A 27,411-nucleotide genomic window follows, 5' to 3' on the forward strand; every position below is an offset into this window, starting at 1 on the left:
TGAAGACTCGTACGGCCAGATTTGGGAACAGCCTCTTTCCAACTGTGATAAGACTGCTGAACGGATCCTGACCCGGATCTGGGCCGTACCCTACAAATATCCGGACCTGCCTCTCCGTTTTTTTGCACTACCTTACTTTCCCTTTTCTATTTTCTATTTATGATTTATAATTTAAATTTTTTAAATTTTTAAATATTTACTATCGATTTGTACTCCAGGGAGTGTGAAGCGCAGAATCAAATATCGCTGTGATGATTGTATGCTTTAGTATCAATTATTTGGCAACAATAAAGTATATATTTAATTGGGTATTAACAGCTGAAATATCTATTATGACTGATCATTAAATATGTAAATTATAGGATCCAGTCTATACAGATACAGAAACTAGTTTGATGCAGATCAATATCTACCTTTGTATATCCAACTAGTCAATTTCTGTATTAAAAAAATGCCATTTCTTTGTTCAAACTTCAGAACAATTTGGTGACAGGAGCCGGGTGGTTCTCCTTGTCCACAAGCACATGAAGTGTGACGGAGGAAGATGTGTGAGTTGTCAGAGTCTGGTTAATTGGCGACAACAGTTTCTCGGACAGAAAGGCTGTACAACGGGGAGTTGGGCCTTCGGGGCTGTGTTTAGCCTGGGTGACTGCATAATGTCTGAACACTGTCTATGTCGGCTTCTCATCTTGACTGTTCCCTCACTGAAGTCACGCAGCAAGGGGAAATGCTTCTTGCCACCAGTTCGTTCTCTGTCCCTCGTAATTTTGTATCCCTCTGTCAAGTCCCCCCAGCCTCCTATGCTCAAAGGAAAACAAACACAACCTACCTAGGCTCTCCTCATAACTGAAGTGCTCTCTGTCCCAGGTAACAACGTGGTGAATCTCCTCCCTCCTGCCTAATGCGATCGCATCCTGTAGTGCAGAGACCTGACTGTACCCGGTTCTCTGGCTGACGACTAGCCAATGTTCCATGTCATTTTCCCCAAACGCGGTGGTGTACTGAAGGTTTTTTTAAATCTGGGGGGACTTGCTTGTGGTACCATTGAATGGTTCCAAAAAGCCAGCATGTTCAGTAAAGGCCCCTTAAGGGAAGGAACTGTCCCTTTTTCCCCTCCATGTTTGTGACTGCTGGTTCTAACCCATGCCCATGCCTGGAATGGCCGTGGGATGCAGCTCACCACCAGTATGAAGGGTAAGAAACGTGGGTGAAGTCTGTGTCCCCTGGATAAACAAATAAAATGATCTTGTGTGTTGTTGTAGAGGATTTTCCTGATCTTGTGTTGTGTGGATCTAGAGTCACAGACTAACGCAGCATGAAACAGGCCCTTCAACCCATCTGGGCCATGCTGCCCTGATAGTCCCAGTTATCTGTGTTTGGCCTGTAGCCCTCCATGTACGAATGCCTCTTAAATGCTGTAATTGTACCTGTATGAATCCTATGTGACTTAATCTTTCAAATTAACCTGCCACGTCAAACCTTGTCAGAGGGTTTACAGAATTGAGAGAAGGGTATGGCATTTTTACAGGTAACAGGGTGGGAAGAGGAATAGTCCAGGTATCTGTGAGAGTCTGTGGGCTTATCATAGATGGACAGTAGTAATTCTACTCTATCTCTTATGGTCTCAAGACAGATCCTGGGACTTCAATACTGAATTTAATAATTTTGGTAAACCTCCTTTTTCTTCCTCTCTTGCTTTCTCCATGCATGTGGCTTTTATTTCATTTCTTCTTTTTTTCTCTCTTCAATGGCCAGTTTTTAAAATAATTATTACCTGGACAATTTTTGTCTGCACCTTATGACCAACACTCCCTTTACTCTTCACCCCTTTCCACAAGTTATGCTTGTCTTATTGTGATTCCAGTTCTGATGGTAGGATCTGAAACATTGACATGAAACATCAGCTGTTCCTCCCCCCATCAATGCTGCCTGATCTGCTGAGCGTTTGAACCTTTCTCTGGGTTTGTTTCAGATCCCCAGCGTCTGCTGTTTTGTTTTGCCCCAGTGGATCAATGGGACTGATTCCATGATCTCCAACTCAGTATTACCACAGAGCCACAAGCATCTCAAAGCAAATTACCTTCTCAGGTCAATTTGGGAGGTCCAGGTCCATTTCACAATCTTAGTCAGACCATAAGAAAAGGAGCAGAACTAAGCCAATCGATCCAGCAAGTCTGCTCCACCATTTCATCATGGCTGATCTATTATCCCTCTCAACCCCATTCTTCGGCCTTCTCGTGATCTTGGACATCCTTACTGATGTAGAATCAACCTCCACTTTAAATATACCCAATAACTTGGCCTCCATAGCCATCATGGCAATGAATTCCATAGATTTTGCGTACTCTGGTTAAAGAAAATCCTCCTCATCTCTGTTCTAAATTGACATCCTTCCATTCTGAGGCTGTGCCCTCTGGTCCTAGACTCCCCCTCTAATAAGAAACATCCTCTCCACAGCCACTCTATCTAGGACTTCCAATATTCCATAGGTTTCATTAAGAACTTCACCCTCCCCCACAAAACATTCTTCTAAGCTGCAGTGAAAACAGGTCTAGAGCCATCAAACATTCCTCATATTTTAACCTGTTCAATCCTGTGGCTCCCTTTAGTCCGCACCAGGAGAAGGACTGTTTAGTTTGACCTTAGTGGTTACAGAAGCATCTGAAGAGCTGTCAGAAACACCAAACAAAGCAGGGTACAGCACACAAAATGCTGAAGGAACTCAGCGTGTCAGCAGCATCTGCAGAGAGGAATCAACAGTTGATGCTTTGGGTCGCGGGCCCTTCACCAGGTTCCGACCGGATCCCTGCATAGATGCTTCCTGACCTGCTGAGTTCCTCCAGCACTTCGTGCGTGTTGCCCTGGATTTCCAGCATCCGCCGAATCTCTTGTGCAAAACAGATAAGACACCCACAATCTGAAATACAGTTCAAAGTGCTTTATTAAAATTGATAATTTACTGCTATACATCAATTATTACACTCAGCAGCCAGCTGCTATTTACATCCAACATAGAATGAAGTTGCATAGGGGTTTTAATAAAGTGCATGAAAAATCTCCATTTCGACCTTTGTCCTATTTAACTGTTCAGTTATTAAAGAAGATTGCAACAAGTTTCATATTTAAGTGCAAAGGACTGTTTTGAATCTCTTTTGATTTCCACTTATGCTTGTAGATGTGGGTGTGAAGTTGAAGGCTATGTATCACAGTGGAAACGAGGTCCTTTTTGGTCCTTAGAGTAGCAAGCAGACATCTGGAGTACAAAAAAGCAGCACGAAGAACCTCCACTGTCATCGAGTCTTTTCCCTCATTGATAATGTTTGTGACAGACTCGTCTCTGGCGTCAGTTGTGCCATTGTGTCATCATTTCTGAAACGTTGCCCCAAAGATGTCTTCGTGATAACGCTTCTGGTTCTGAGAAATTAAAGAAATATTGAGTTAAAACACAGTCTAGGATAACCATTTAGGACAATACTGATAAGTTGTGAAATTGAGTTACAATTGTATTGCTGCGGACCTCGTGTGCATGCCTCAAATCTCATCTTAAAGCGGAGGAGTGTTGACAGCCATTTTCTATTGGCCTCTGGGGAATACTACTGTATAACCCTTGTTATACTACTGCTGTTTGTTTTGTTGTTAATGCTGCTGTTTGTGTTGATCTCCTGAACATGATGGACGTGTTGGAATGTGTGGTGACATTATGGCCTGCCCCTAACACACCCTTAGCTGTGTTGGCTGTTAATGCAGATGATGCGTTTCGCAGTACAGGTGATAAATCTGACGTATCAGACCTACCTTCAACTCTGTGAGGAATACATCAGCATCCTCGATGTCCATGTTTCCCTGCTGGGCGACGATGGCCTTCAGGGTGTCGGTGACATCCTGTGCCATCTTGATCTCGCCGCAGATGTAGATATCGCCCTTCTCTTCGTGCAGTACCCTGTAGACTTCAGCTGCCAGCTTTTCCCGAAGAATATCTTGCACGTAAGTCTGGTTGGGACAGGAGCGGATGCAGAAATGAGGATACACTGACCTTGCTTTGGAATGCAGTAACAACAAAACTCTGCAGCTGCATAGCCCCCACCCATCCAAAAATTAGGGGCCTCACATGGGGGCCCAGGGTCACCCTCGGCACCATGTTCTCATCCAGTCTCCAGGGCAATGAAGCGCTCCAACAGAGAGATTGTTTTAGTGTTGGTAATGCTTTCTGTGGATCTCAAACCTGGGCCCACCACCCCCTGGGTAGCATTATGTCATTAGGTACTTTGAAGTTGTTTAAATGGGCAGCCCGACTCCCTGGGAGTGAGGTGAGTAATCAGATTTCTACAGAGGAACACTGGATAATAGCGTTGAAAATTCTCTCTTCTTCATTCTTAGGAATGACACCTGCCAATCACCTATGCTCATGGCTGATTGACGGGCTGTCCTTGGGGAATTGGGGAACGACGTGCCTCAGTGCTACAAGAGGCTGACAGAACAGCCAGGAAATATGAGGCTGGAAAAGCAAAATGCACCATCATCGTCGATTCAGAGGGTTAACTTACCTTTTTCATACCCGGCTCCCTGGAGAAAGCTGTGTAAACACCTTCCAGGATGCCTTTGGCCTTAAGCTCCAGCGTTTCCTCCTTATAAATGTGATCCTTTTGTGACTCTCTGCATCCAAACACCAAAGTCATGGATCCGCCTTTGATTCCTAAATAAAACCAAGATTCCAACTGAATACAACGATCTCAGTCCAAAACATCAACTCTTTATTCTTCTCTGTAGCTGCTGCCTGACCTGCTGAGTTCCTCCTGCATTGTGTGTGTGTGTTGCGACCAAATATGAATCTAACGTTGTCTTTCGCATGATGTCAAGTTGGCCCAGAAAGATTGGGGAAGTTGGGTGGGTGACTGGTGAGCAGTGAGAGAGCGTGGATTGGCCCCAACTCTGAACCGCTCAGTTAGAGACTGCAGTTCAGGAGGCAATTTTTAACAACTTCCTCCCTCGAATGTTTATGCAGTTCCTCTTCCCTTTTCATATAAAAACCAGGGACCGAGAAATCCCTGTTACCTGCCCAAGCAAGACAGAGACCATTGCACTGAATCTTGCTCTTTCCTTGTTATTGCCATTGGTAAATGTGTACAGGAGGCGACGTTAGACATTGGTACAGGCAGCCCCCGTGTTACGCAGGGGTCTCCTTTCGGAGAACTGTCTAGAAGATGATTTCGGCGCAAGTCCGAAACGTCTGTTTTCTATACCTGTCCACATCACATCGTGCTGCATGTGCTTACTATAATTGTTCATTTTAATTGAATAATCTCCATAATTGAACTAATTGAATACATACCAGAACAGTCATTAATGAAACCCATGAAACATTACCAATTGCAAAATGTTTTAAGTTGGACTCTTGACCTCACAATCTACCTCATTATCATCTTGGACCTTATGATTTACCTGGTCCATGAACACAGCAGCATTTTTGCACTGACTTATTTTGTTTATTCTAACTTGTTCTAACTTCTTATGCTGCCACAAAACTACAAATTTCACGACACGTGTCAGTGTAAGTAAACCGGTTTCTGATTTTCCTCCATAGCTGCTGCACTTTATTCTGCTCTGAAATTGTTTTACCTTGTTCTAGCTCAATGCAAAGATCTGATCTGTACCAACAACCTGCATGACAAGCTTTTCACTGTATCTCTGACAGTAATAAACCAACGCCAATTCCAATTCTAAAAAGGCATGGGAGAATTTGCATAAAGTTTGATTTTTGTAGATCGGGCCATCTGTAACACAGGAAGTGCCTGTACTCTGTGTCAGACTAATGTAGGTGACATCTTGGCCATCAAAGCTATGTCCTGGAACGCACCTTTTTTCTCGAAGTCATGCTGCCGCTGCTGCCAGAAGCTTCTGAAGGGAGCGATTCCCGTTCCTGGGCCCACCAGTATACAGGGCTTCGACTGGTTCTTTGGAAGATGGAATCCCGCAGTGCTGGAATCGTAACATGGAATCAGTTATTCACTTTTGGCCTTCTTGTTGCTTTACGTTCATTTCTGAGCTTGAAAGACGTTGTTTCAAAGAACAAGTTGAAAATAGCCTACCTTCGCACATAACATGGGATCACATCATCTTTCTTGACGTTGTTGAGCCAGGTACTGCAGACACCATGATGCATAGGGCCCTGTCCATCTAAATACAAGAAGAAAAGCATCAGTCAAGTGCAGTTCCTATGTCCCCATCTCAGCAATGTGGGTCATAACTCAAGTGGGAATGCAATCCCTTGACATCTTCACTATGCAGGGACTCTTACATGATTTGTTCTCCCATTTAAGTGAAAGGGTTGGCCACTGTATATTGCCCCCTAGTGGATGGGAGAATCTGAGGTAAATTGGTGGCAACGTTGAGGGAGAATAAAATAGAATTAGTGTAAATGTGTGCCTGCTGGTCATCGAGACCCAGTAGACTCTTTTCATGTCCTAAGGGTTAAATTACCGATATTGTTTGATGTGCCCACAATATACTTTATAATTGTAGTGTATAGAGACATATTCTATAATTGTACTCGTCCACTGAACCAATAAAATGCCCCAGCTTGGCAGCTGGAGTCCAAGTTCTAAAGATTGGTCAATTTTAATGTTTAAGGTTTATCCTTCATAAGGCAGCCCTACATTTTTAAATCGATCAACTAGATGTCATGCAATACTCCTTACCTCTAGTCTTGTAGTTCACAACCGCAACAGTCAGGTGGACCTCTCCTGGGTTCATATCTAATGAAGAACTGATGGAGTAATATCTGGGCTTCAGCAACATTAACTGAGTGAAGAGGAACATGGCAGGGCAATGGATGGACTGAAATTCCTCTAAGAATTCGAGGATGTTGGGGCTGTAGAAGGACCTCCATTTGTCATACTCCTGGGAATTCTGCAAAGAAAGAGCAAACCGGGATTAGATAGGAAATAATTTAGAATACAACCTCTAATACTTGTTGAATCTTTAACTAAAGAACCAGAATATTGTTAGGTTCAATAAATTGTCTCTTTTTTTGATATGTCAGCTGACCTGGCTGAGTGGATGTCTAGAGTAGGGAGTGGTGGAGGGGGATGGGAGGCAACTATTCACTCCCTCCAAACACTGTCAGCACTTTCAGCAGGAGGCATGTCCTTTGATGCAAGGACACTGATGTTGGTGACTGTTGTGGCAAACTTATTGATTGTAACCAGTGGAAGTTGGAACCTCTAAGAGAGGTTGGGGGTATCCACATCCACGATAAGAATTCTAAACGCCTTTCTAAATATAATTTAGGCGTTCGATGCTACAAATTGAGAAACAGAATTCGACAACTCTGGTAATTTGGAACAAAGGGGGTCAGTTTTAATCGGATTCGCTATAGAATCTGATTGGATCCCGATCATTATCGTCTCCCAGTTCAGTGTCGGGGCAGACAGGAAATATGCGTATATTGCATCCAGCTTTGTCAAATTATCCACATTACATGGGCTGGGATTAATTTTGATAGCACCCCCCCCCACCCCACCATCACACAGTCAGACAAACTTCTGGATGGTAAAAGCCTCAACTGGTTCGTTGATGTCCTTCAGAGAAGTGGCCCTCATACTTGGCCATGTCATTGGTGTCTCTGGGTCTTGCTGCAGCTCGTGCCCATGTTTCCCTACAATACAGCAGTCATCACACTTCAAGGGCGACGTGTACCTGTAGAACCAGGGTGACCAATGACCATCCTGTTTCCGCCGCCTCCCTCGGTTCCCCTGGTTACGTGGACAGACACAACCCTGGCAGGGCGGGACCCTGTGCTCACCTGACTCAGTTCCAGTATTCGATTCTTCTCCGATTCGTCTTTCGCCAGCTGGGCAAACTTCTTTAGGAGGTGTTGAGAAGGTGGACTGGTGATGTCCAAGAAATGGGTAAATGCCTCTTCGAGAGTGCACGCTGGGATCCTTTCATCAGCTTTCCAGTCTGCACAAAGCAATGGACACCAGGTCAATCAGTCTAAAGTCCCCAAGATGGAGGCTGGTTTGAAGCTATCATCCCTCTGAATGGCAGGAAAATTGTGATAACTGAACAAGGAAATTAGTAGGAATCCCACCAAGCTGGGTAGGTGTACTTGAGGGTCAATTCCTTCAAAAATGTTCAGTACTTTGAGCAGAATTGGATGAGGTTTGCTCACAGGAAACCCAGATTTCACTCATTGTAGCGGAAGGTGGAAAATTGTACTCAGTGGTAACTGAATGTAGAAACCTAGGTTAGATCATGAGCCAAAGAAGCAGCCTTAGGCCATTCAGCCCATCGAGTGCGCTGTGCCGTTCGATCATGGTTGATATATTGTCGCTCTCAACCCCATTCCCCATAACCTCGATGCATTTAGCAGTTAGGTAACTATCAAACTCCGCTCTAAATATACCCAATGACTTGGTCTCCCCAGCCATCTGCAGCAATGAATTCCACAGACTATCCACCCTTTGGCTAATTAAATTCCTGCTTGATGTCCCTTTATTCTGAGGCTGTGCCCTCTGGAACTAGACTCTCCCACTATTGGAAACGTCCTCTGCATGTCCACTCTATCTAGGCCTTTCAATATCCAATAGTTTACAATGAGATCCTCTCTCATTCTCCTAAACTCCAGTGAGTACAGGCCCAGAGCCATCAAATACATTAACCCTTTCATTCCTTGGATTATTCTCGTGAATCTTCTCTGGACCCTCTCCAAAACCAGAAGATCCTTTCTTCAACGTGGTGCCCAAAACTACTCACAATCGTCCAAATATGGTCTGACCAATGCCTTCTAAACCCTCATCTTCGCATTAATATTCCAGTCCTCTTGAAATGGGAAGGTTATGAAAAGAGCCGGTGAGGACTTTTAATTATATCTGTCGAAGGGAACTAGCAATGGTTTGCAACACTGCACTTACCTTTGGCACTGTTGCCATTATTGACCTCCACTTGGACACACTGATGTGGAGTTGGCATCTCCTTCAGCCTCTTCATCAGGTTGCTGACGAGGGCCTCCTGATTGCGAGGGAAAACTCCAACATGCTCCCCGGGCAGGTACTGCAGGTTATTGGGATCCTCGCACGTCAGCTCAACCAGGATGGTAGAACGGCTGCGAACAGAGAGAGCCAGGTAAGCACTCAAAGAGTCATTGGGAAGAAAGAGGTTGGTCTTTCCTTACAGTAGCTGTGGCATACCTGGATTCTGAGCTCTGAAGGTTCTTCCTTGATTTTAACTTCATCGGCAGAATTTTCTTCCCTTGCATTTTGGAGATAACTGAGGAAATTTTAAAAAGAGAGTGATTACTCACAGCCTATAATGGAAATACCAAAAGCAATGCAGTGCCAAAAGGTGTCTGTTAGAGGCTTTGTGTGTGGATGGATACCTGAACATAGATCCAGTGAGCTGGACTCCATTACGAATCGGTAGCGGCTGGGGTCCCACACGCTGCTTTTAGCGGCCTCCTTGAACTGCCCAAGCTCCACCTTACCCCGCACATTGAAGACTTTGCATGCCATCTGTTTAATAGTAAAGAAGGGGTGGTAATCATTTCCCTAGACAGCGTGGTTTACAACTATGGCCGGGAGTTTGAGGAGAGCACAGGTACATTTGTTGTGAGAGTCCAGGCAAAAGGTGAATGTTTGATCACCAAGTCACAGTGTGGGAAAGCAGGGTTGTTCTGCTAAGTGTGTCCATTAGACCAGTCCAGGGTTAAACTGATCTCCTCAAGGTAACAAAGGGAAGGGTGCAACACCCTGATAGTGGGCTTGAAACCCAGAGACACCAGGTTCACACGTCAAACACAAGAGGTTCTGCAGATCATAAAATCCTGCAGATGCTGGAAATCCAAAGCACCACACACAAAATGCTGGAGGAACTCAGCAGGTCAGGCAGCATTCATGGAAATGTATGAACAGTCGATGTTTCTGGCCGAGAACCTTCTTCAGAACTGGGAAAGAAGGTGGAAGATGCCAGAATAAAAAGGTGTTGGTGGGGGTGGGAGGAGGGAGGGGAAGGAGGATAGCTAGAAGATGATAGGTGAAAAAGTTCAAGGGCTGGAGAAGAAGGGATCCGATAGGAGAGGACAGTGGACCATAGGGGAAAGGGAACGAGGAGGAGATCCACTTGAGAAGAGATAAGAGGCCAGAGTGTGGAGGGAGAGGGAAAGAAAATTACCAGAAGGAGAAATTGATATTCATGCCATCAGGTTGGAGGCTACCCAGGTGGAATAGCAGATGCTGGAAATCCAAAAGGAACACACACAAAATGCTGGGAGAGCAGGTCAGACAGAACTGACCTCCTGATGAAGGGTCTCAGCCCAAAACGTTGCCTCTTTATTCCTCTCATAAATGCTGCCTGACCTATTGAGTTCCTCCAGCATTTTAGGTGTACAGCTGGAATACTTCCCTCTATGCTTTATTCTTCCAGAAGTTTGTGTGGGTTCTTACATTCAAATCACATCAGGCCACCCAGGGAATTTGAAACTAGTTTTAAAATTCCATTAAATGCAATGGACGGGCTTCCTCCCACTCCCCTGTCCACTGTTCCCATCTGCCCTCTCCATCCCCTACCCCCACACTTGATTCCATGCATCTGTAATTTACCTTGAACGTGCTAATGGCCCAATCCACAAAGGACTCCTCTTGGCCGCCAAGCTCATCTCCTTCTCCTGTCGATGTCAAGCGGATGGCCCCGAGTTGTTCCAGCTTCTTATCAAGTGTGTGGGCGAAAGCACAGAACTGTGGGTACATGCGAGAACCTAGGCCAAAGATGGAGTACCTGAGGGGGAAAACAGTTCCACCATTAGCTTTGAAGGGTCACTTCCTGTCTTCAATATGAAATGTCCCTTTATAAGCTTTGGTTCTCTTAATGCTCTTTTCCTGACCCAAGCTGCTCACTTCTGTTCTATATTTTGCCCGTTGATCACTGCCTGGTGCGGAGGGGCAACTGCACAGGGTTGGAAAAAGCTGCAGGAGGTTTGCAAACCCAGCCAGCTCCATCATGGGCACTAGCCTCCCCAGGACCTTCAAAAGGCAATGCCTCAACGCATTACCCAGGACATGCCCTCCTCTCATTGCTGCCATCAGGGAGGAGGTTCAGGGCCTGAAGACTCACACTCAACGTTTTAAGAACAAATTCTTCCCCTCTGCCTTCAGATTTCTGAATGGACAATGAACCCATGAACACTACTTTAGTATTTATCTCTCTTTTTGAATGACTTATTTAGTCATAGTCATACTTTATTGATTCTGGAGGAAATTGGTTTTCATTACAGTTGCACAATAAATAATAAATAGTAATAAAACCATAAATAATTAAATAGTAATATGCAACTTATGCCAGGAAATAAGTCCAGTACCAGCCTATTGGCTCAGGGTGTCTGACCCTCCAAGGGAGGAGTTGTAAAGTTTGATGGCCACAGGCAGGAATGGATTTAATAATTAATTTTATATATACACTGTGTTTATATATGTGTGTGTGTGTATGTGTATATATATAAAAAATTTATAGATTTTTGAATGTACTATGTGTACTGTTGCTGCAAAAGAATAAATTCCACACTGGATGCAGTGACATTGAACCTGATTCCGAATCTGATTTTGCTGTTAACAAGTTTTAGCAAGTATTAAGGCAGAAATGTTACGAAAGGATTTTGAATTACGGCTTAATGGAAATGTTCAGCGTGCGGGACAGGAGATGACTGAGAGATAAGTACTGGCTAAAGTACAGGGTACAAAGTATCTGTTTGTGGTACTGACGTCTCAAGTATTGAAGTCAGCAGGGGGAGCTATGACCTTATATGTAAATAACAAGACTGCCCCTGACTAGATTTGGTTGATTCAGGTGGCAAAGGGTATAGTGATGCTTCAGGTAGTGCTGCTTCCCCACACCTCAAGAGACTGGCATTCAGTTCAGATCTCCACTCCCTGTGTCTAGTTTGCACATCTTCCCCATGACTGTGTAGGTGTCCTTTCCACATCTCGAAGATCTGTAAATTTCTCCTCATCAACCTGAGTGAAAGGGAATTCAGACTGTGCTCATGGGTATCTGAGAGTGAACGTGTTACAGGGATATAAATGGGGGGAGATGCGATTCCCCTGAGAGCTAGCATAGACTGGATGGATGGAATAGGCCCCTTCCCTGTTGTAAGGAAATAAGAAAACGGGAGACTGTAGAACTTATCAAAGCCAAATAGTGTAAAGTTTTACCTGAATTTGTATGCTTTCAACAGCTTCTTGGTGAACAAGGCTTTCTTAAATATCTGCAGGCAAAGCATTATATTGTTTAATCAAAATAATAGATGTTGCATTGCGAGAAAATGATTTATTTTTATTTTAAAAGAATTTACATCATGTTCTCAAGAGTTTCAATACTAGTTTCCAATTCTAATCCAAGATGGAATTCATTTTCAAGGTTTTTCCTACTCTGTAGTGTTGGATTTACCTATCTTTCCTGCCCTTCCCTCCTCTGTGTTCCTTGGACTCCTACCAAAGGGCCTGTGCTGTATTGTTCAATGTTCTACAATATTGTGCACAAGTCAGTGGTATCTCAGCTTTAGTTGGAACATGTCGAAGGGTTCTGGTGAAAGGTCTCAGCTTGGAATATCAACTCTTTACAATCATATAGCTAGGGCACCTCAGCCTTTTGCACTGTGTTGTTATAATGAGCAATAAACCAATCGTTTGGAATCAAATGAGCTTTCCCCCCTGGCACTCCTTCTCTGCCACATGTCCCTCACCCCTCCTGCGGCGCTCCACCCTTGCCATTCCCAACGTCCTTTGCTCCCGCCAGATTTACAAACCCGCTCTCTGCTCCATGATGATGAGTATGGTACTGTGCAACAATCTTAGGCACCCTCGCTATATATATGTGCCAAAGACTTTTGCATAGTACTGCAAGTTCTCTGCTTCCACTGCACAATCTGTCATCAATCACACTACAAACGGCAGATACCTTTGTGACCTGGGTTATTGATCTTGATTTACTGATGTTGATTTTATTATCTAACCTGGGCCTAGGTGGGACAAATGGACTTGGCACCACTTACTTAGCCCTGGCGAGGGGATTCAATTAGTCAGAAGCTCTTCCAAAAAACACTCTGCTTACCTCTCCATTTCCAGGTGAATCTCCATTTCCAAAGGTGCTGGTGACCACCAAGACCAGAGACTCCTTGCCTAGATCATTCATATCGTAGTCATCCATGCAGACAACCTGAAGGTGAGAACCAATCATAGTAGAACATCCATTAACGTCATGATGGATGCAGAGGTTCATTCTAAATTAAAACATCTTGTTTTGTGCCTAATTATTGAGTACATCAAAGTAGAGCCAGCACCCTTGAACACACCTGAAAGCAGGTGACTAAACCTGTGGCACCTCAGCTTCAGCTGGAATATGTTGCTGGGTGCTGATGAAGGGTCTGAGTTCAAAATATCAGCTCTTTATTCCTCTCCATAGACCCCGCCAGACCTGCTGAGTTCCTCCAGCATTCAACAAGTAGAATACAACACAGTCCTTCCCAAATTTTGTTTTTATTTAGAGATACAGCACAGTAACAGGTCCTTCCAGCACAATGAGCCCGCGCTGCCCAATTACACCCATGTGACCAATGAACTTATTGACCTGTACATCTCCAGAGGAAATCCACGTGGTAATGGGGAAAGCGTGCAACTTGCAGCAGAACTGAACCTGAGTCACTGGCGCTGTATTCTAACCACTGCACTCCCATACTCTTCCTCTAGGATGAGTTTTCCATTTCTTTTCAGTCATTTTCACAGACTTTGTCAATTTCAGATGAGTTAGGAGCAGGTCATGTGATGCAAAGCCAATTGCCCCAAGTTTACTTTGATACATTGGTGATGATTTAGGTGAAGGGTCAGTGTTTCCCTGGGATACATTGTTGTTGCTCCTGTCACATTACAACAGCGACCTTGTTACATAACTGCATCCTTAGGTATATAAGCCCCCGCCGCTAAAATAAAAATATGTGGTGGCTTTTCATTTTATTTTACTTACCTTGGCATTGAAAGCACCGTTGAACAGTGTGGACAGCCGTTTGGCAAAGGTTTCAGATTTTCCCGTTTCGGTGGCGTAGAGAATTGTTGCTTTTGTTCTCTTGGCCATGGTCTTCTTCATCAGAACAGAAGAGAATAGTGCCGCCCTAAAGAGAAAGCAACAGCATTAACAAATATCCTCGCTGAAGGTATTTCTAGGAAAATGACCGTTTCTCCTTGTTCCCACACATTTGCTGCCCACCACCCCCCTGCCCCGCCACCTCAAAACTTCAAGGATTAAGAGAACAGAATTCACAAACAAAACAAGAAGCCTTATGGCTCATTGGGTTCTCAAAGCCTCTACACTGCAGAAGAAAGAATGGATGTTTTGACAAGCTTACGTTGCTAAATGTTTGAATTTGATCTCATTCTTCTTTGGTTTCAGTCTCTCATCTTTCCACTCGTGTGTTTTCCAAGCATCAATCTGTGAATACAGGACAGTGGTAGGTGAGAACTATTATGGACCATGGAACAGTATGGCACAGTATGGACCCTGTGGCCACCGACGCTAAGTTGACCTATATACACATAACCCACGATCAATCTAACCATTCACAGCCCACAACCCTCCAATTTTTCTTACATCCCTGCACTAAGAATCTCTTAATGTCTCTATGGTATCAGCCTCAACCACTACCCGGGCTGTATGTTCTAGTCACCTACTATTTTCTGTGTAAAACTTCTGATATTTCCCTTAAACTTTCCTCCACTCACCTTGAGGGGACACTGTCTAGTATTGGCCATTGCCACCCTGATAGAGAAAGACCCTGGCTGTCCAGTCTATCATGCCTCTCATAATCATATATATCTCTATCAAGTCATCTCCCATCCTCCTCTGCTCCAAAGAGAAAAGTCCTTGTTCACTCAACCTTTCCTCATAAGACATGTTTCTTTGACATTGACAAAAATGATCTTTCAATTGCAGACTAGCCTGGAGTTAACAGACTGTGAAATTATGGTTTCTTGTACTCTCAGAGGTAGTGGGGCTAGTCATAGTATCCCAAGTGACACCAGTACTATGCTAAGTCAAGGGCATGATTAACTTGGTTCCACTTTTCATACCCAGTGTACATACTGGTAGGAGTGATGGTCCTTAGGTTGTCAATTACCTGATAATAGAAGAAAGGACTGAGGATGTAATTCAGGATCTCCTGGTGGAACACCTGCGTGATGCTTCCGGACATTGGTGGCACCAGCCAGACCCAGTCTCCAGGGCAACCTCCTCTTAGCCGGAACTCGTTCTCCAAATGTTTCATGAAGGACTGGGAGGCAGTGTGGTGGTCCATGATGGTGACATTCTTTTTCTGAAAGCAGAACATTATGAGGTTAAAGTTCTAAAGCCCTGGTGTGTGGAGAATAACCAAGGAACAAACTTTAGCTAGAGGATGGTGGATCTGTGGAGGCCAAGTCATGGGCATACTTAAAGTAGAGGTTGATAGGTTCTTGATTTGTAAAAATGGCAAAGATTATGGGAAGAAGGCAGGAGAATGGGGTTGGGAGAGAAAATAAATCAGCCATGGTTGAATTACACCTTTTTTTTATTATGTAGACTCTCTGTGAAAAGATTTGATAGTGAACATCATTAATTCCCTCACCTGGAAACTGTGGAGCACAGCGACGTTAATCTCCACCACAGCCTTGTCCTTCCACAGAGATGATAACTTATTTACCTCCAATCCCATTTTCTTCCCCACCTCCTACAATGCAAAGTAATTAAAAATTAGTTTCAACCAGATTAAAAACAGACAAATTCCATGTTGGTACTGAGAAAAATAAATCAATTGATGAATACTGTAACTTTTTTAAAAAATATAATTTTTATTGAGTTTTCAAAGTGAATACATGAAAAGATAATATCTACCCTCCCCCTCCCCTTAACCCTTCCCCCCGATATATACCCCTACCCAAAAAAGAAAGAAAGAAAGAAGAAAAAATAGAGAACTGCCTGGATATTGGAAGGTTTCCACATGCTCCATGGGATTCAAAATAAATTTAGTATATTTATTTATTACTTTCCCCAAGGGACCAAGGTCTTCATCATCGGAGCAACTAAATATGCCATCCTATCTTTTGTAAATAAGGGCGCCAAATATTCAAAAATGTTTCATATTTATCTCTTAAATTATAAGTAATTTTTTCGAGTGGAATAGAACTAGCCATTTCATTGTTCCAACGATTCATACTTAAATACGAATCTGATTTCCAAGTAACTGCTATAGCCTTCTTAGCTACTGCCAATACAATTTTTATGAATTCTTTCTGATATTTATTCAATTTAAGTTTCAGTTTTATCCCTTCAATATCACCCAATAGAAATAATACAGGGTTATGAATATTGTAACTTGACTGGGTACAGTCTGCTATCACTGCAGGACTTGTATGTATCCAGGACAATGAACTGGGCAGAACGAAAACCAATTGAGGACACTACCCACCTTGCAATCTACCTTTTTCCAAAAGCTCCCTTCTGGAAAGTGCAAGACTTTTGCACAGTACTCTATATGCTAGTATTTAAGTATTTATGTTGGTTTTAAAGAGACCATTGGGGAATCACACCCACAACTGTTTCCTAATTAGTTAACGCCACATTTCTTCATCCCACAAAACCATTGTCAGATGATCTCCTATCTTAGACAGAAAATCAGGCAGCTCTGTTCTGAGCAAAGCTAAATAATTGTACCTCCAACACGTTGTAGCGCTGAACATCACAGAGGTCGCGAACACCAATCTCGGAACTCATGTACCAGCCGTTAAAAGGGCATCCGGGAAACTCCAGTCCTCCAACTTCAAGCAACATGTTGGCCACGGCAGGAAGAGCATACCATTTGAGGTTTAGGTCCTTAAACCACTCATATCTGCAAGCACAAGGAGAAGATAAAGTTCAGTCAGTTACAGAAGCCATGTTTTCATAGGCGAAGCAAATCTCTGGCCTATCTGTAGATGCACAAGTAATCTTCAGTGAAGGTGCTTCATTGAGAACCTCTGCTTTGTCTGCCATAACAGATGTGATTTCCTGGTGGCCATCCATTTTAATTCTACTTCCCATTCCCATTCTGGCATGTCGGTCCATGGCCACGCTCAGGCTGGAGGACAAATGCCTCGTATTCCATCTGGGTAGCCTCCAACCTGATGGCATGAATATTGATTTTTCTAAATTCTGGTGATTTCTTGCACTACCCCCTTTTCTTGTTTTCATTATGGCCCCCACCTCTTCCTGATTCTCCCTTCATTCCCCGCCCCCCATTGATTCTACTGTGTTTCTGGTATTCACCGGCATTGCCCACAATATAATGAATCTCTTGATGATATACATGTACTTTAATAATGAATTTACTTTGAACAGATTCCTTTAAGGAATTTGCACTACAGTATTGTGTAAGTTCAGAAAGTGTCCCAGCAAAGGTATTTGAACATTCAGAGGATGTGGATATGTAACTCAAAGGAAGCATTGTCAACCCAAAGTATTGAAGTAAATGATGTCATTGTAGTTATGAAGGTGCATTGAATCACCTAGTCTCACCATTGATCTTAAGGTTATAAAATGTGATGTACTATAAGTTTGTGAGCCTTTACCGAGAGTCTCTCCAGAATGATGCCTGCTTGTTATGCTGAATAAAGGCTTCTATATATCACCCACCTACCTTCCCACTCACCTGGTTTGACCCATCACCTGCCAGTTTGTACTCCTACCCCTCCCCTCTGCACCTCCTTATTCTGGCTCCTTCCCCCTTTCTTTCCAGTCCAGATGAAGGGTTTCAGCCTGGAATGTCAACTGTTCATTCCCCTCCATAGATGCTGCCTGACCCACTGAGCCTTGTGTGTGTTGAGCTCTAGCGTGTATATAGACAGTATGAAATTTGAGACCATTCTACATGAGTTCTGCGGACCAGAGGAAACTTACGTTGGATGCTCGAGCTCCACTTCAAGAACCATTTCTGGTGGAATTTCGAAGATTTCGGGATCTTGACCATTGGCCTGTAACACTAATGGAAGCACATCAAAGCGACCGTAGCGAGGTGTCCAGCCCAGTTTTATGCACACCTAAGATGGAAGCAGACAAATTTCTTCAGAATGAAACTCATAAGATGATGCAACACCTGGCAGAGAACCTTAAGATGCATTGGTATTGGACTAAGTATATTGTCACGTGTAGCAAGGTACAGTGAAAGGCTTGTCTTGCATACTGTTCATGCAGATCAGATTATTACACAGTGTTTTGAGGTAGAACAAGGTAAAACAATAACAGCAAGAAGATAGAACAATACAGTACAAGCTCTTCAGTCAATGATATTGTGCCGACCTTTTAACCTACTCTAAGATCAATCTAACCCTTCCCTCCCACATAGCCCTCCATTTTTCTATCAATCATGTGCTTACCTAAGTTTCTAAAATGTCCTTCTTGCATATGCCTCTAACTGCACTACTGGTGGTGAGTTTCATGCATGTACCACTCTACACAGAACCCTACCTCTGACATTCCCCCCTATACTTTCCTCCAATCACCTTCAACTTATGCCTCATTGTATAACAATGCAGAACTAAGTGCAACAGCTACACAGCCACATCAGAATTGCATTATTAATCAACCTGCATAGAGATAATTCTTTCCTTTGGATCAAACGTGTGAGGTTGATACCGGAAGACAAGTAGATGACCTGGGTAGGAAGGGGCATGGAGTAATGTTAAGACCATAAGACGGCAGGATAACACAGAAAAGAGATATCAACACACCATGAACTAGCTGGAATTATTCCTGAACCTTCATATTTTCAACATGTAGCTCCTCTACAAGCAGTTATCAGAAAGAATGATTGGTTTGGATCTCTAAATTTTTTACGAAGTAGAGGTGGTTGCTGTTCTTGGTGCTGAAAACGATGGCTGGGTCTGAAATAGCTTTAGGTTCTGGGGGGGGGGGTCTGACTCGTGGGAGCTGGTCTCCTCATTCCTCAGTGATTCAGTGCAGCAATGTGAAGGTACCAGTGAGTGAACCGTGACCGTGCTTTACCTCTGTGAAATTAACTCCAGCCGGATCGCCAATGATGGTGCCATCTGGCATCTGATACCCGGCGTATTTGATTAACTGGCTGTTCCATATCCTGAAGTCGTGCTTTCCATCGCCCCTCTGAGGGAAGACGGTGATGGTCGATCTATGGGTCAAAACGATCACATGAATAAGGACCAAGGATCAACTTTATCCACCATATACACTCACACGCATTAGGAACTTGCCGTGGTGTGTTGGTGGAACATGCAACAAAAAATAACACTCAACAATTATAACAACTAGATAAAAATATACTTGGAGGTTAAAGGTCATAAATACCAGTGTGTATTTACAATGTAAACAGCATTATAAAAAGCATTTTAAGTGTTTACAGTAGAATGCAATGGATGAGGTAATACAGGGGGGACGGTGGTTCTGACTAACAGAGAACCAGAATGGTTGATCAGATTAACTGCCTGGGGGGAAGAAAAGGATTTGACATTTTCATCTTGGGAAATATTCTCTCACGACCTATGCTATCTATACCCCTCATAATACTTCTATAAGCTCCCAGATGATGCGCGGGAAGGTGGGTCAGAGAAACCCTGTCGGACATAACCTTAGCGACTACAATTCATTAGTGCTTGTGTCTGCAACATAGGTTCAATGACTTTGTATTAGCGCCAGAATTGCTTGTTTTGAATGGTACACAGATTTGAAAGTTCTTTTTGAAGCAATGATAAATTTTGTTTCAATCACAAAAAGAAAATTATTAGGAGGGAAATGTATTTGCTCAATGATATCCAGCGGGCACATTAACCTAGGGCGAGAACCACTTCTCCCAGATTTCTACAGAGAATGTGTCAGAAACAGAATCAGGTTTATTGTCACTGATATATGTTGTTTTGAGGCAGCAGCAATAAGTTACAATAAGATATCCACACAAGATAAGTAAGTAGCGAAGCTGCGCAAAAAAAAAGCGGAAATAACGAGATAGTGTTCATGGACCGCTCACAAATCTGATGGCAGAGGGAAAGAAGCTGTTCCTAAAACACTGAGTGTGTGTGCCTTCAGGCTCCTGTCCCTCCTGTAAGGGCTTCACTTTATAAATAAGCAATCTGAATTATCTGAATGTTATGTCCGAATGCTGCGCAGAAGAACACTTAAGGCTTTTTACTGAATTCTCAAGAAATGGGACGGAATATTCGACACCATTCCTTTATCAAAGGCAGTTTTTAAACTTATGTGGTGCATTTAAGAGAACAGGCAAGAGAGCTGTGTGCAAAGGGAAGCCGTCCAGTGAAGCTGCAATGGCATTTACACGCTCGCCTGGCCGTACCTCAAGTTGCCATCGTTGGTCGCGTACTCGTAATGCCGGCGCATGTGCTCGAACATCTCCTTCGCGGTGGTGCACTTGCGGGCGTCAAACACCTGCAGAGACAGAAACGCACATAGGGTCCCTCAGTTGGACGTTGCCCGTTAGTTGGCTAGGAAGCCGGACGCATTACAAAAGCCTCCTGGCGCGAGTGCGCAGTTCGGGGGGTGTGGTGAAGGCTCCTACCTGAAGATTGTTCCACTGGATACGGCCGATGCACCGAGGAGCGTTCCGCCAAGCTTGCTTGCAGGCGAATACCAGCTCGTCCATGGTCAGATCGTAGGTGCCCGTGTCGGTGATGCTTTGTGTCACCTGCTCAATGCGCGCCAGATGCTCTTCGGTTCTGGGGCTGGGGGAGGGCGAGATCGCTATGATTAACTCAGAAACTCGATTATCGCTGGGGCTGTTCACTCAAAATAACTCAACGTAAATCGCAGCTAGCTTTCACCATTGGCACTTTGCAGCACAGTAGGGTGTCATTTGGTCTATGCTAGCTGGAAAAGTGCCACCCGGCGCAATCCCACCAATGCAGGATTTAAACCCAAAATGTTAACTATTCAAGTTTAATTTTATTATCATTCAACCATGTATGCAAATTAAACAAAACAACGTTCCTCCGGACCAAGGTGCAAAACACAGCACATGAAATAATACTAGCTCGATAATATTAACCGATAGTACTAAACACTCTGTTGCTGAACACCCCCCCCCCACACACACACCCATATGCTGCCTGACCCGCTGAGTTTCTCCGACCTATTTTTTGTTGCCCCAGTCTTGATCATCAGGACCATCGCCCTGCTGATCACGGCTCTTTGGGAACACAAAAGTTTTCTGTGTCTGTCCCATTCCTTCAGGACCCGGCTGCCAGACGTTTACCACGCTCTGGGTGAGTTTCCGCTCCACAGTGAAATCCTCTCGCATTCACATGAAATAATGTGGAAGGCGACAGTCCTTTTCCCCACGTTAGGGGAGCCCAAAACGTTAGGGGCGTAGTTTTAAAGTGAATGGGGGAAGATTTAAACGGGCAAAGGGTGGTGTATGTATATGGAACGAGCTGCTAGAAGAAGTGGTAGCGGTGGGGACAATTAGAACCTTTAAAAGGTATTTTAAGAGGTCAATCTGCTCGGTCCGTTAGGTACGGGTTTGTGTAGACAGGTACACCAACAGGAAAGGTTGGGAGATGGGCCAAACACAGGCAAATGGGACTAGCTCTGTTAGACAAGTTGGTCGGTAGGGACCAGTCGGGCCGAACGGCCTGTTTCCGCGCCACATCGCTCAGTGGCTCTACCACAAAAATCTTAATGACGCCTTAAAAATCCCGCGCCTCTCCCTTTGAACTCTGAACATAATAAAGTGATTCGTGGGAACTCTCCGCGGTGCACACATTTAGTCACGGCACCGTCCCGCAGTGGTGGGCCTGCAGCGACTTTGGAGGACAGTCCCAAACCGCGCTTTGCCCGATCTTCTGTGAAGTGATAGTTTTTCACATCTGCCTGACTCGCGCAAATGACAGCGGATAAAATGCGCGGGGGGAGGAGGGGAGATCAGCCGGCCATTCTCGCAGCACCGCCGTCCTTACCTTTTGAAGGATTGGTAGTACTGGTTAACGAACTCCAAAGCTTGCGGCAGGAGCTCCTCAGGAGAGACAGGTTTATCGCGAGGTCCTCGAGTCATTGCTTTCGGGGTCATGAGAGACCCTCTGCATGCGTTCGACTGGCACGGCATTTTCTGAACAGGACACAACAGAGGCGAATTAGCTGCATTACTTCGGTTTACTCGCCTGACTAGAAGTGTGTCCCTGACTTTTGCCCCCCGGGAATAGATCTGTTTTTACCTCCCAGGCGGTGAAAGTGAACGCTCAGTCGCAGTACGGTAATAAGCCCTTCGGCCCATCGATTCCGTGCCATCATGCACCTATTTACACTAATCCCGCCTTAATCTCATTTTTACAGGTGCACTGCCCTGCTGATCACGGTTCAGGTGTTTACCACCCGCGGGATGAGGTCCAACCCATCCAATAAGAACAGGAGTTTTCACTGTTTCTTTTCGCCCTATCTTTGTTTTACAATCTATGTTAATTTTATGCAACGCGCAGAAAATGCTGGAGGAACTCAGCAGTTCAAGCATCTTCTGTGGGGCTGGGGATGGGGAAAGACAGGAACTGCTGAAGTTTCGGGCCGAGACCCATTTTACGCGTGTTGCTCGAGATATCCAGCATCTGCAAAATCTCTTGTGATGTTTAGCGTATATGTTTCTTGAGAACTCTGCTTATCAAATGCAATGTACTCGCGATGCTGCTGCCAATAAGTTTTTCGTTGCTCCTATGTATATGACAATAATCTCACCTTTGACTTCTTCCCACATTCTTAACACTCCCCGCTTCCCCTCGGTTCCACCACACACCCCACATGCTCTGCACCCTTCCCCCCCCTTTCCCTCTACCTTTCTCCCCATTCCTCGAATGGCAGAAGTCTATTTGATCGGACCTCGAACCAGTAGTCGGGGGCGGGGCTTCCCAACCCTTCCTCGGGCTGCAGAGTGGCTGTCCGCGTAGACGTGTGTGTGTGTGTGTGTGTGTGTGTGTGTGGGGGGGTGGGGTGGTGGAGAGGGGGGAACGGGACGGTAAGATTTACAGGGGTCTAAATAACAACGGGCAAGGCGACGCCCAAAGTTAAGAGTCGAACCCGGGTCCCCGGGTTTGGGAGGTGCCTTCCACGACGGAGCGAAAGTGAAGTAACACAACATCATCTACAAAACGCCGGAGGAACTCAGCAGGTCAGGCAGTTTCGATGGAGAGGAATAAAGAGTCGACGCTCTTCATCGGGACTCAGTCCGAAACGGCGACTGTTCACTCTTTCCCATCGATGCTGCCCGACCTGCTGGCTTCCTCCAGGAGTTCATGTGTGTTGCTTTGGACTTCCAGCATCTACAGTTCACCCTGTGCTGCCTGGTGATAGAAATCTGAATCTTTACCGATACAGCCTTCTGGTGGAGAGTATCCTGCAGCATCGCTCCATTTTCCATGTTGTACAATCTCACAAACTTGGGTGCGTAAGGACAGCGCCCGGCCGTTGTGATCTCTTTGATGTCATGCTGCTGTTGACAATTGGAGAGCATATTTCAGTTTAATTTCTTTCTGGGCACGCTCTTCGTCTTTTCAATAAACTTGCATTCATTCTAAATTAATTAACTTAATCTACCTCTACAAGTAAACGAATGAAAAAAAAGTTTTTCGCTTTGGAGTTTAAAAAAAACACAAGTATCCAACTTTAAAATAGAGTCTGGACTACCTCTTCAATCTTTCGTTCAATAGTCTATCCCACCCCCCCCCCCATTTTGTGGGCAGTTCCCAATCCAGCGATTTAGGACGGGAAAGAGTCGAAAATCCCAAGACAATTTCGTTAAGAAACCTGATGGTATTCTGGCAAACGGTGTTTGTGCTAACGAAATTTCTGTAAGAATCGGTCTGTCACTAACCTCAGGGGGAGACTTGTCCTTCAAATCGTGGATGAACCCATTGCTGAGGCTGGGGAAAGAAATCAGTTGAAGATCATTAGAAGACTGCCTCTTCACACTGGACACTATCGTTTCTAACAAAAACTCCTTGCAAACTCGTTCAAAAATTGAATAATTTAAAACAAGACATGTTTATCCTCAACATATTTCCTCATCCTAATGTGAGGATCTCAGAAATGCGTGGCAAGACGATTTAAATCCCGGGATAATTTCGTTGAGGGTCAATGTATTTAACTATTCGTTCGTTGTTATCGCAACGTTGCATTGACATCTAGACATCTGAATTGTCTAAATTGCGTAGCGATCTCCGATAACTTAACATGAACTAACGGATATAATTTAAACAAAACATTTACAAACGCCTTGCCAGTTTCGAGGATATGGCGCTGCTTGCATTGGGATTTGGTTAGAGGTGAAGGGTTCTGGAAACAATCGCGCACTTCCCCAGAGAAATCAATCCGCCCCATCCCACCTTTCCCCAAATTCGTTGTTCGTTCAAGTCGTCTCTGACCTTTTTTCCTCGTTGTTGTTAAGATCCGTCGTGGCACCGGTCTCATACTTTCCCTTGTACTTGGGTTTCATTAGAAATTGCCATGGGCACATCATCTTGGCTTCCTTTCCGCTACAACGGCTCCTCCGGTAAACGGCAGAAACTTATTGAACAAACCCTGAAAGACAGAGGGGACAACAATGCACAGCTTTCTCAGTCGGTGAAGTTTAAAACCTCTTCCCCGAGTTGCTTTCAGAGAGCTCACTGCCGCTGCCGAATGGTCCTGGTATTTATATACCTGCTGTGGTCATTAAGTCCAGCCCATTTTGTAACACATGCAAATTATTGTAATGTAGGAAAATCCCATTGATTTCAACGCTCTGATAAACCAGAAGCACGCCAATTGCAACATCGCGGTAAACTTAAGCGAAGTTTCCTCAATGTAGGTTTCGTGCGATTGGCTCAAAGCGTCGTGACGTTAACTTGACGAGCAAGTTCCAAAACTTTCGGACGCAGGAATATCGCATCTCCTTGTGAGTAAACACTAGGCAGTGCCCCCGCGTCCCGTGGGCTATTCAGAAAGAGGGGGCAGGGGAGTTTACCCAGACAGAAATTCAACACGACCCTCTCCTACCTCCATCAATAAATGTTTGGTTACAATACGCCAGCCACGACTATGCTATCATTTCATCCTGAAGCTCCAACACTCCTGTATCTAGCGTCACTTTATGGGAATGCAACCGATCTTAAGTACAAAAAATCTTACGTATTTGTATTTATTGTACTTTTTATTATTGTGTTCTTTATCTTACTGCGTTTTCTTGTGCTGCATCGGATCCAAAATAACAATTATTTCGTTCTTCTTTACACTTGTGCACTAGAAATTACATTAAACAATCTTTAATCTTGAATAAAGTTTGGTGTCACGTGAACGCGCCGTGACAGGAAGCCCGTCCGTTGGGTGTCATAGGCATGGGACATGAAACAAAGTGTTTGGGATCAGTCTGGGACTTTCCCATACCCCACCCCACCCCCAGTCACCCCACCTTCGACCGGTGACAGTAACCACTCCTAGCACCAGTTCCAGGCAGAGACTTCAAATCCCAAACCGGAGAATCAAAATTCAAGGACTTTATTGACGGTAGAATTAGAACACCTAACCTCAGTAGCGATGACATAGAAACCGCCACTTTGTCACAGAGCTGACCAATTCACTAATATTATTCAGTGGAGAATATCTCCTGTCGGGAGCCCTTCTGACCCATGCATCAGGGCAATAACTATATTGCCAGTTATTGCGAAACAAATGAAGTTAATTAATAAATCCCCCATGCAAAAAGTTCAAAGTGCAAAGCTTGAAGTAGATTTATATTCTACTATGAGGTTCGTTTGCTGACAGGTGTTTGCAGTAAACAGGGTTCCCAACCGGAAGTCCACGGAATTAATATACTTAATCGAGAACCTGCACGGAATTGCCCCTTCCAGCCCAGCAACCCCGCGATTTAATTCTAGCCTAATCACCGGACCGTTTACAGTGACCAACAAACCGACCAACCGACGTATCTTTGGACCGTGGGAGGGAACCGAAGCACCGGGAGAAAACCTACGCAGCCATGGGGAGAATGTACAGTCTCCTTATAGGTTGAACCCGGGTCACCTGTGTTGTAAAGCGTCCAACAAAGGTTTATCACGCCTGCTTGAATAGAATTTTATGGAAAAAAGAACTATACATAAGGGAAATAGAGGGAGTGGACAGCCAGGGTCTTTTTCCTAGGGAGGAAATGGCTAATACCAGGGAGCGTAGCTTTAATGTGTTTGGAGGAAAGTTTAGGGGGATGTCAAAGATGTTTTATGCAGAGTGATGGGTGCCTAGAAAGCCCTGTTAGGGGTGATGGTAGAGCCATATCAGGGACATTTAAGAGACTCTCACATTGGCAAATGGTGCGCTAAGCTGGAAGTAAGGGTCAGCACAAGGTCAGTACAACATGTGGGCCATAGGACCTGTACTTTCTGTGTTCTAGTTTGTCAAAGACTGACCAACTCCAATGTGCAAGACAAACTGTGCAGATAAAAAAGAATAACACTGAGAACATGATCTGCAGAGCATCTTTAAAGGGGGGGGGGGGCTGCAGAATCAGTTCAGAGCAGTGGTGAGCAAAGTTATCCTGCCTGATGGTTGAACTGTTTCTGAACTTGTGGTTGGTGTGGGATCTAAGGTTCCTGTACCTCCTGCCCGTTGATAGCAGAGAGAAGAGACCCTGGCCTGAATGGTGGAGGTCTTTGATGATGGATGCTGCTTTCTTGTGGATGCGCTCAGTGATGGGGAGGGCTTTGCCTGCGAGGGACAAGGAGGGAGCAGGGAGATGCAGCCCCTGTGGGCTCCAGGCGAGAGGAAGCTATACCTTCAATGATCCTTAACTGCAGCAAGCAATGCTGGAGGGAGGAGAGGGAATGCTATCTGTTCCTGGGGGAAATGCTTCCTCTTGGCGTGTGCAATGCAGCATGTTATAATTAGAGTGAGAGACCCACTAAGACCATAGGGACATTAGACACAGGAGCAGAATCATGCCATTCAGCCCATCAAGTTGCTCCACCATTGGATCATGCCTGATCTATTATCCCCCCGTACCACACACTAACCTCAATGGAACTTATTCATTGAAGCACAGGAGAACGCGGAGTGATATTACAGAGGTGTATGAAGTCACGAGGGACACAGACAGGCTGAAGGCACACAGTCCTTTTCCCTAGGATTCATGAATCAGCAACTAGAAAACACCGGTTTAAGGTGAGAGTGCCGAAACCAGATTTAATAGGAACCGGAGGGACAACTTTTTCACCCGGAGAGTGGTCAGGATAAAGATTTAAAGAGAATAGCTTTAATTGTCAAACACGCATTGATGCATCAAAACATACAGTGAAATGCATTGATTTGTGTCACACAGTCCAAGGATTGTGCTCAGGGCAGCCCGTAAGTGTTGCCACGTTTCCAGCACCA

General features: G+C 44.6%; 1 protein-coding gene across 2 annotated transcripts; it reads right to left on the minus strand.

Moving 5' to 3' along the window:
- Nucleotides 1-2,933: 2,933 nt before the first annotated feature.
- LOC134336969 (nitric oxide synthase, inducible-like) lies at nt 2,934-24,663 on the minus strand. 2 transcript variants are annotated; one of them, XM_063031707.1, is made up of 26 exons: nt 24,435-24,663; nt 23,885-23,933; nt 23,381-23,500; nt 21,987-22,135; nt 20,591-20,753; nt 20,369-20,460; nt 19,051-19,192; nt 17,947-18,086; nt 16,726-16,900; nt 15,641-15,742; nt 15,155-15,349; nt 14,387-14,469; nt 14,008-14,152; nt 13,099-13,203; nt 12,201-12,253; nt 10,596-10,770; nt 9,377-9,509; nt 9,189-9,267; nt 8,913-9,103; nt 7,802-7,959; nt 6,696-6,906; nt 6,087-6,174; nt 5,855-5,976; nt 4,545-4,693; nt 3,796-3,990; nt 2,934-3,414 (listed from the first exon to the last, which is right to left on the minus strand). In XM_063031707.1, exons 1-26 carry the CDS (start codon nt 24,527-24,529, stop codon nt 3,364-3,366), a joined length of 3,360 nt encoding a protein of 1,119 aa, XP_062887777.1. In that variant the 5' UTR covers nt 24,530-24,663; the 3' UTR covers nt 2,934-3,363. The 2 variants fall into 2 exon arrangements, with proteins under 2 accessions (XP_062887777.1, XP_062887776.1); XM_063031706.1 differs by having other exon boundaries at nt 23,381-23,503.
- Between the last annotated feature and the right edge of the window lie 2,748 nt (nt 24,664-27,411).

Source organism: Mobula hypostoma, chromosome 23 (genome assembly GCF_963921235.1).
Source record: "Mobula hypostoma chromosome 23, sMobHyp1.1, whole genome shotgun sequence".
NCBI lineage: Eukaryota > Metazoa > Chordata > Chondrichthyes > Myliobatiformes > Myliobatidae > Mobula > Mobula hypostoma.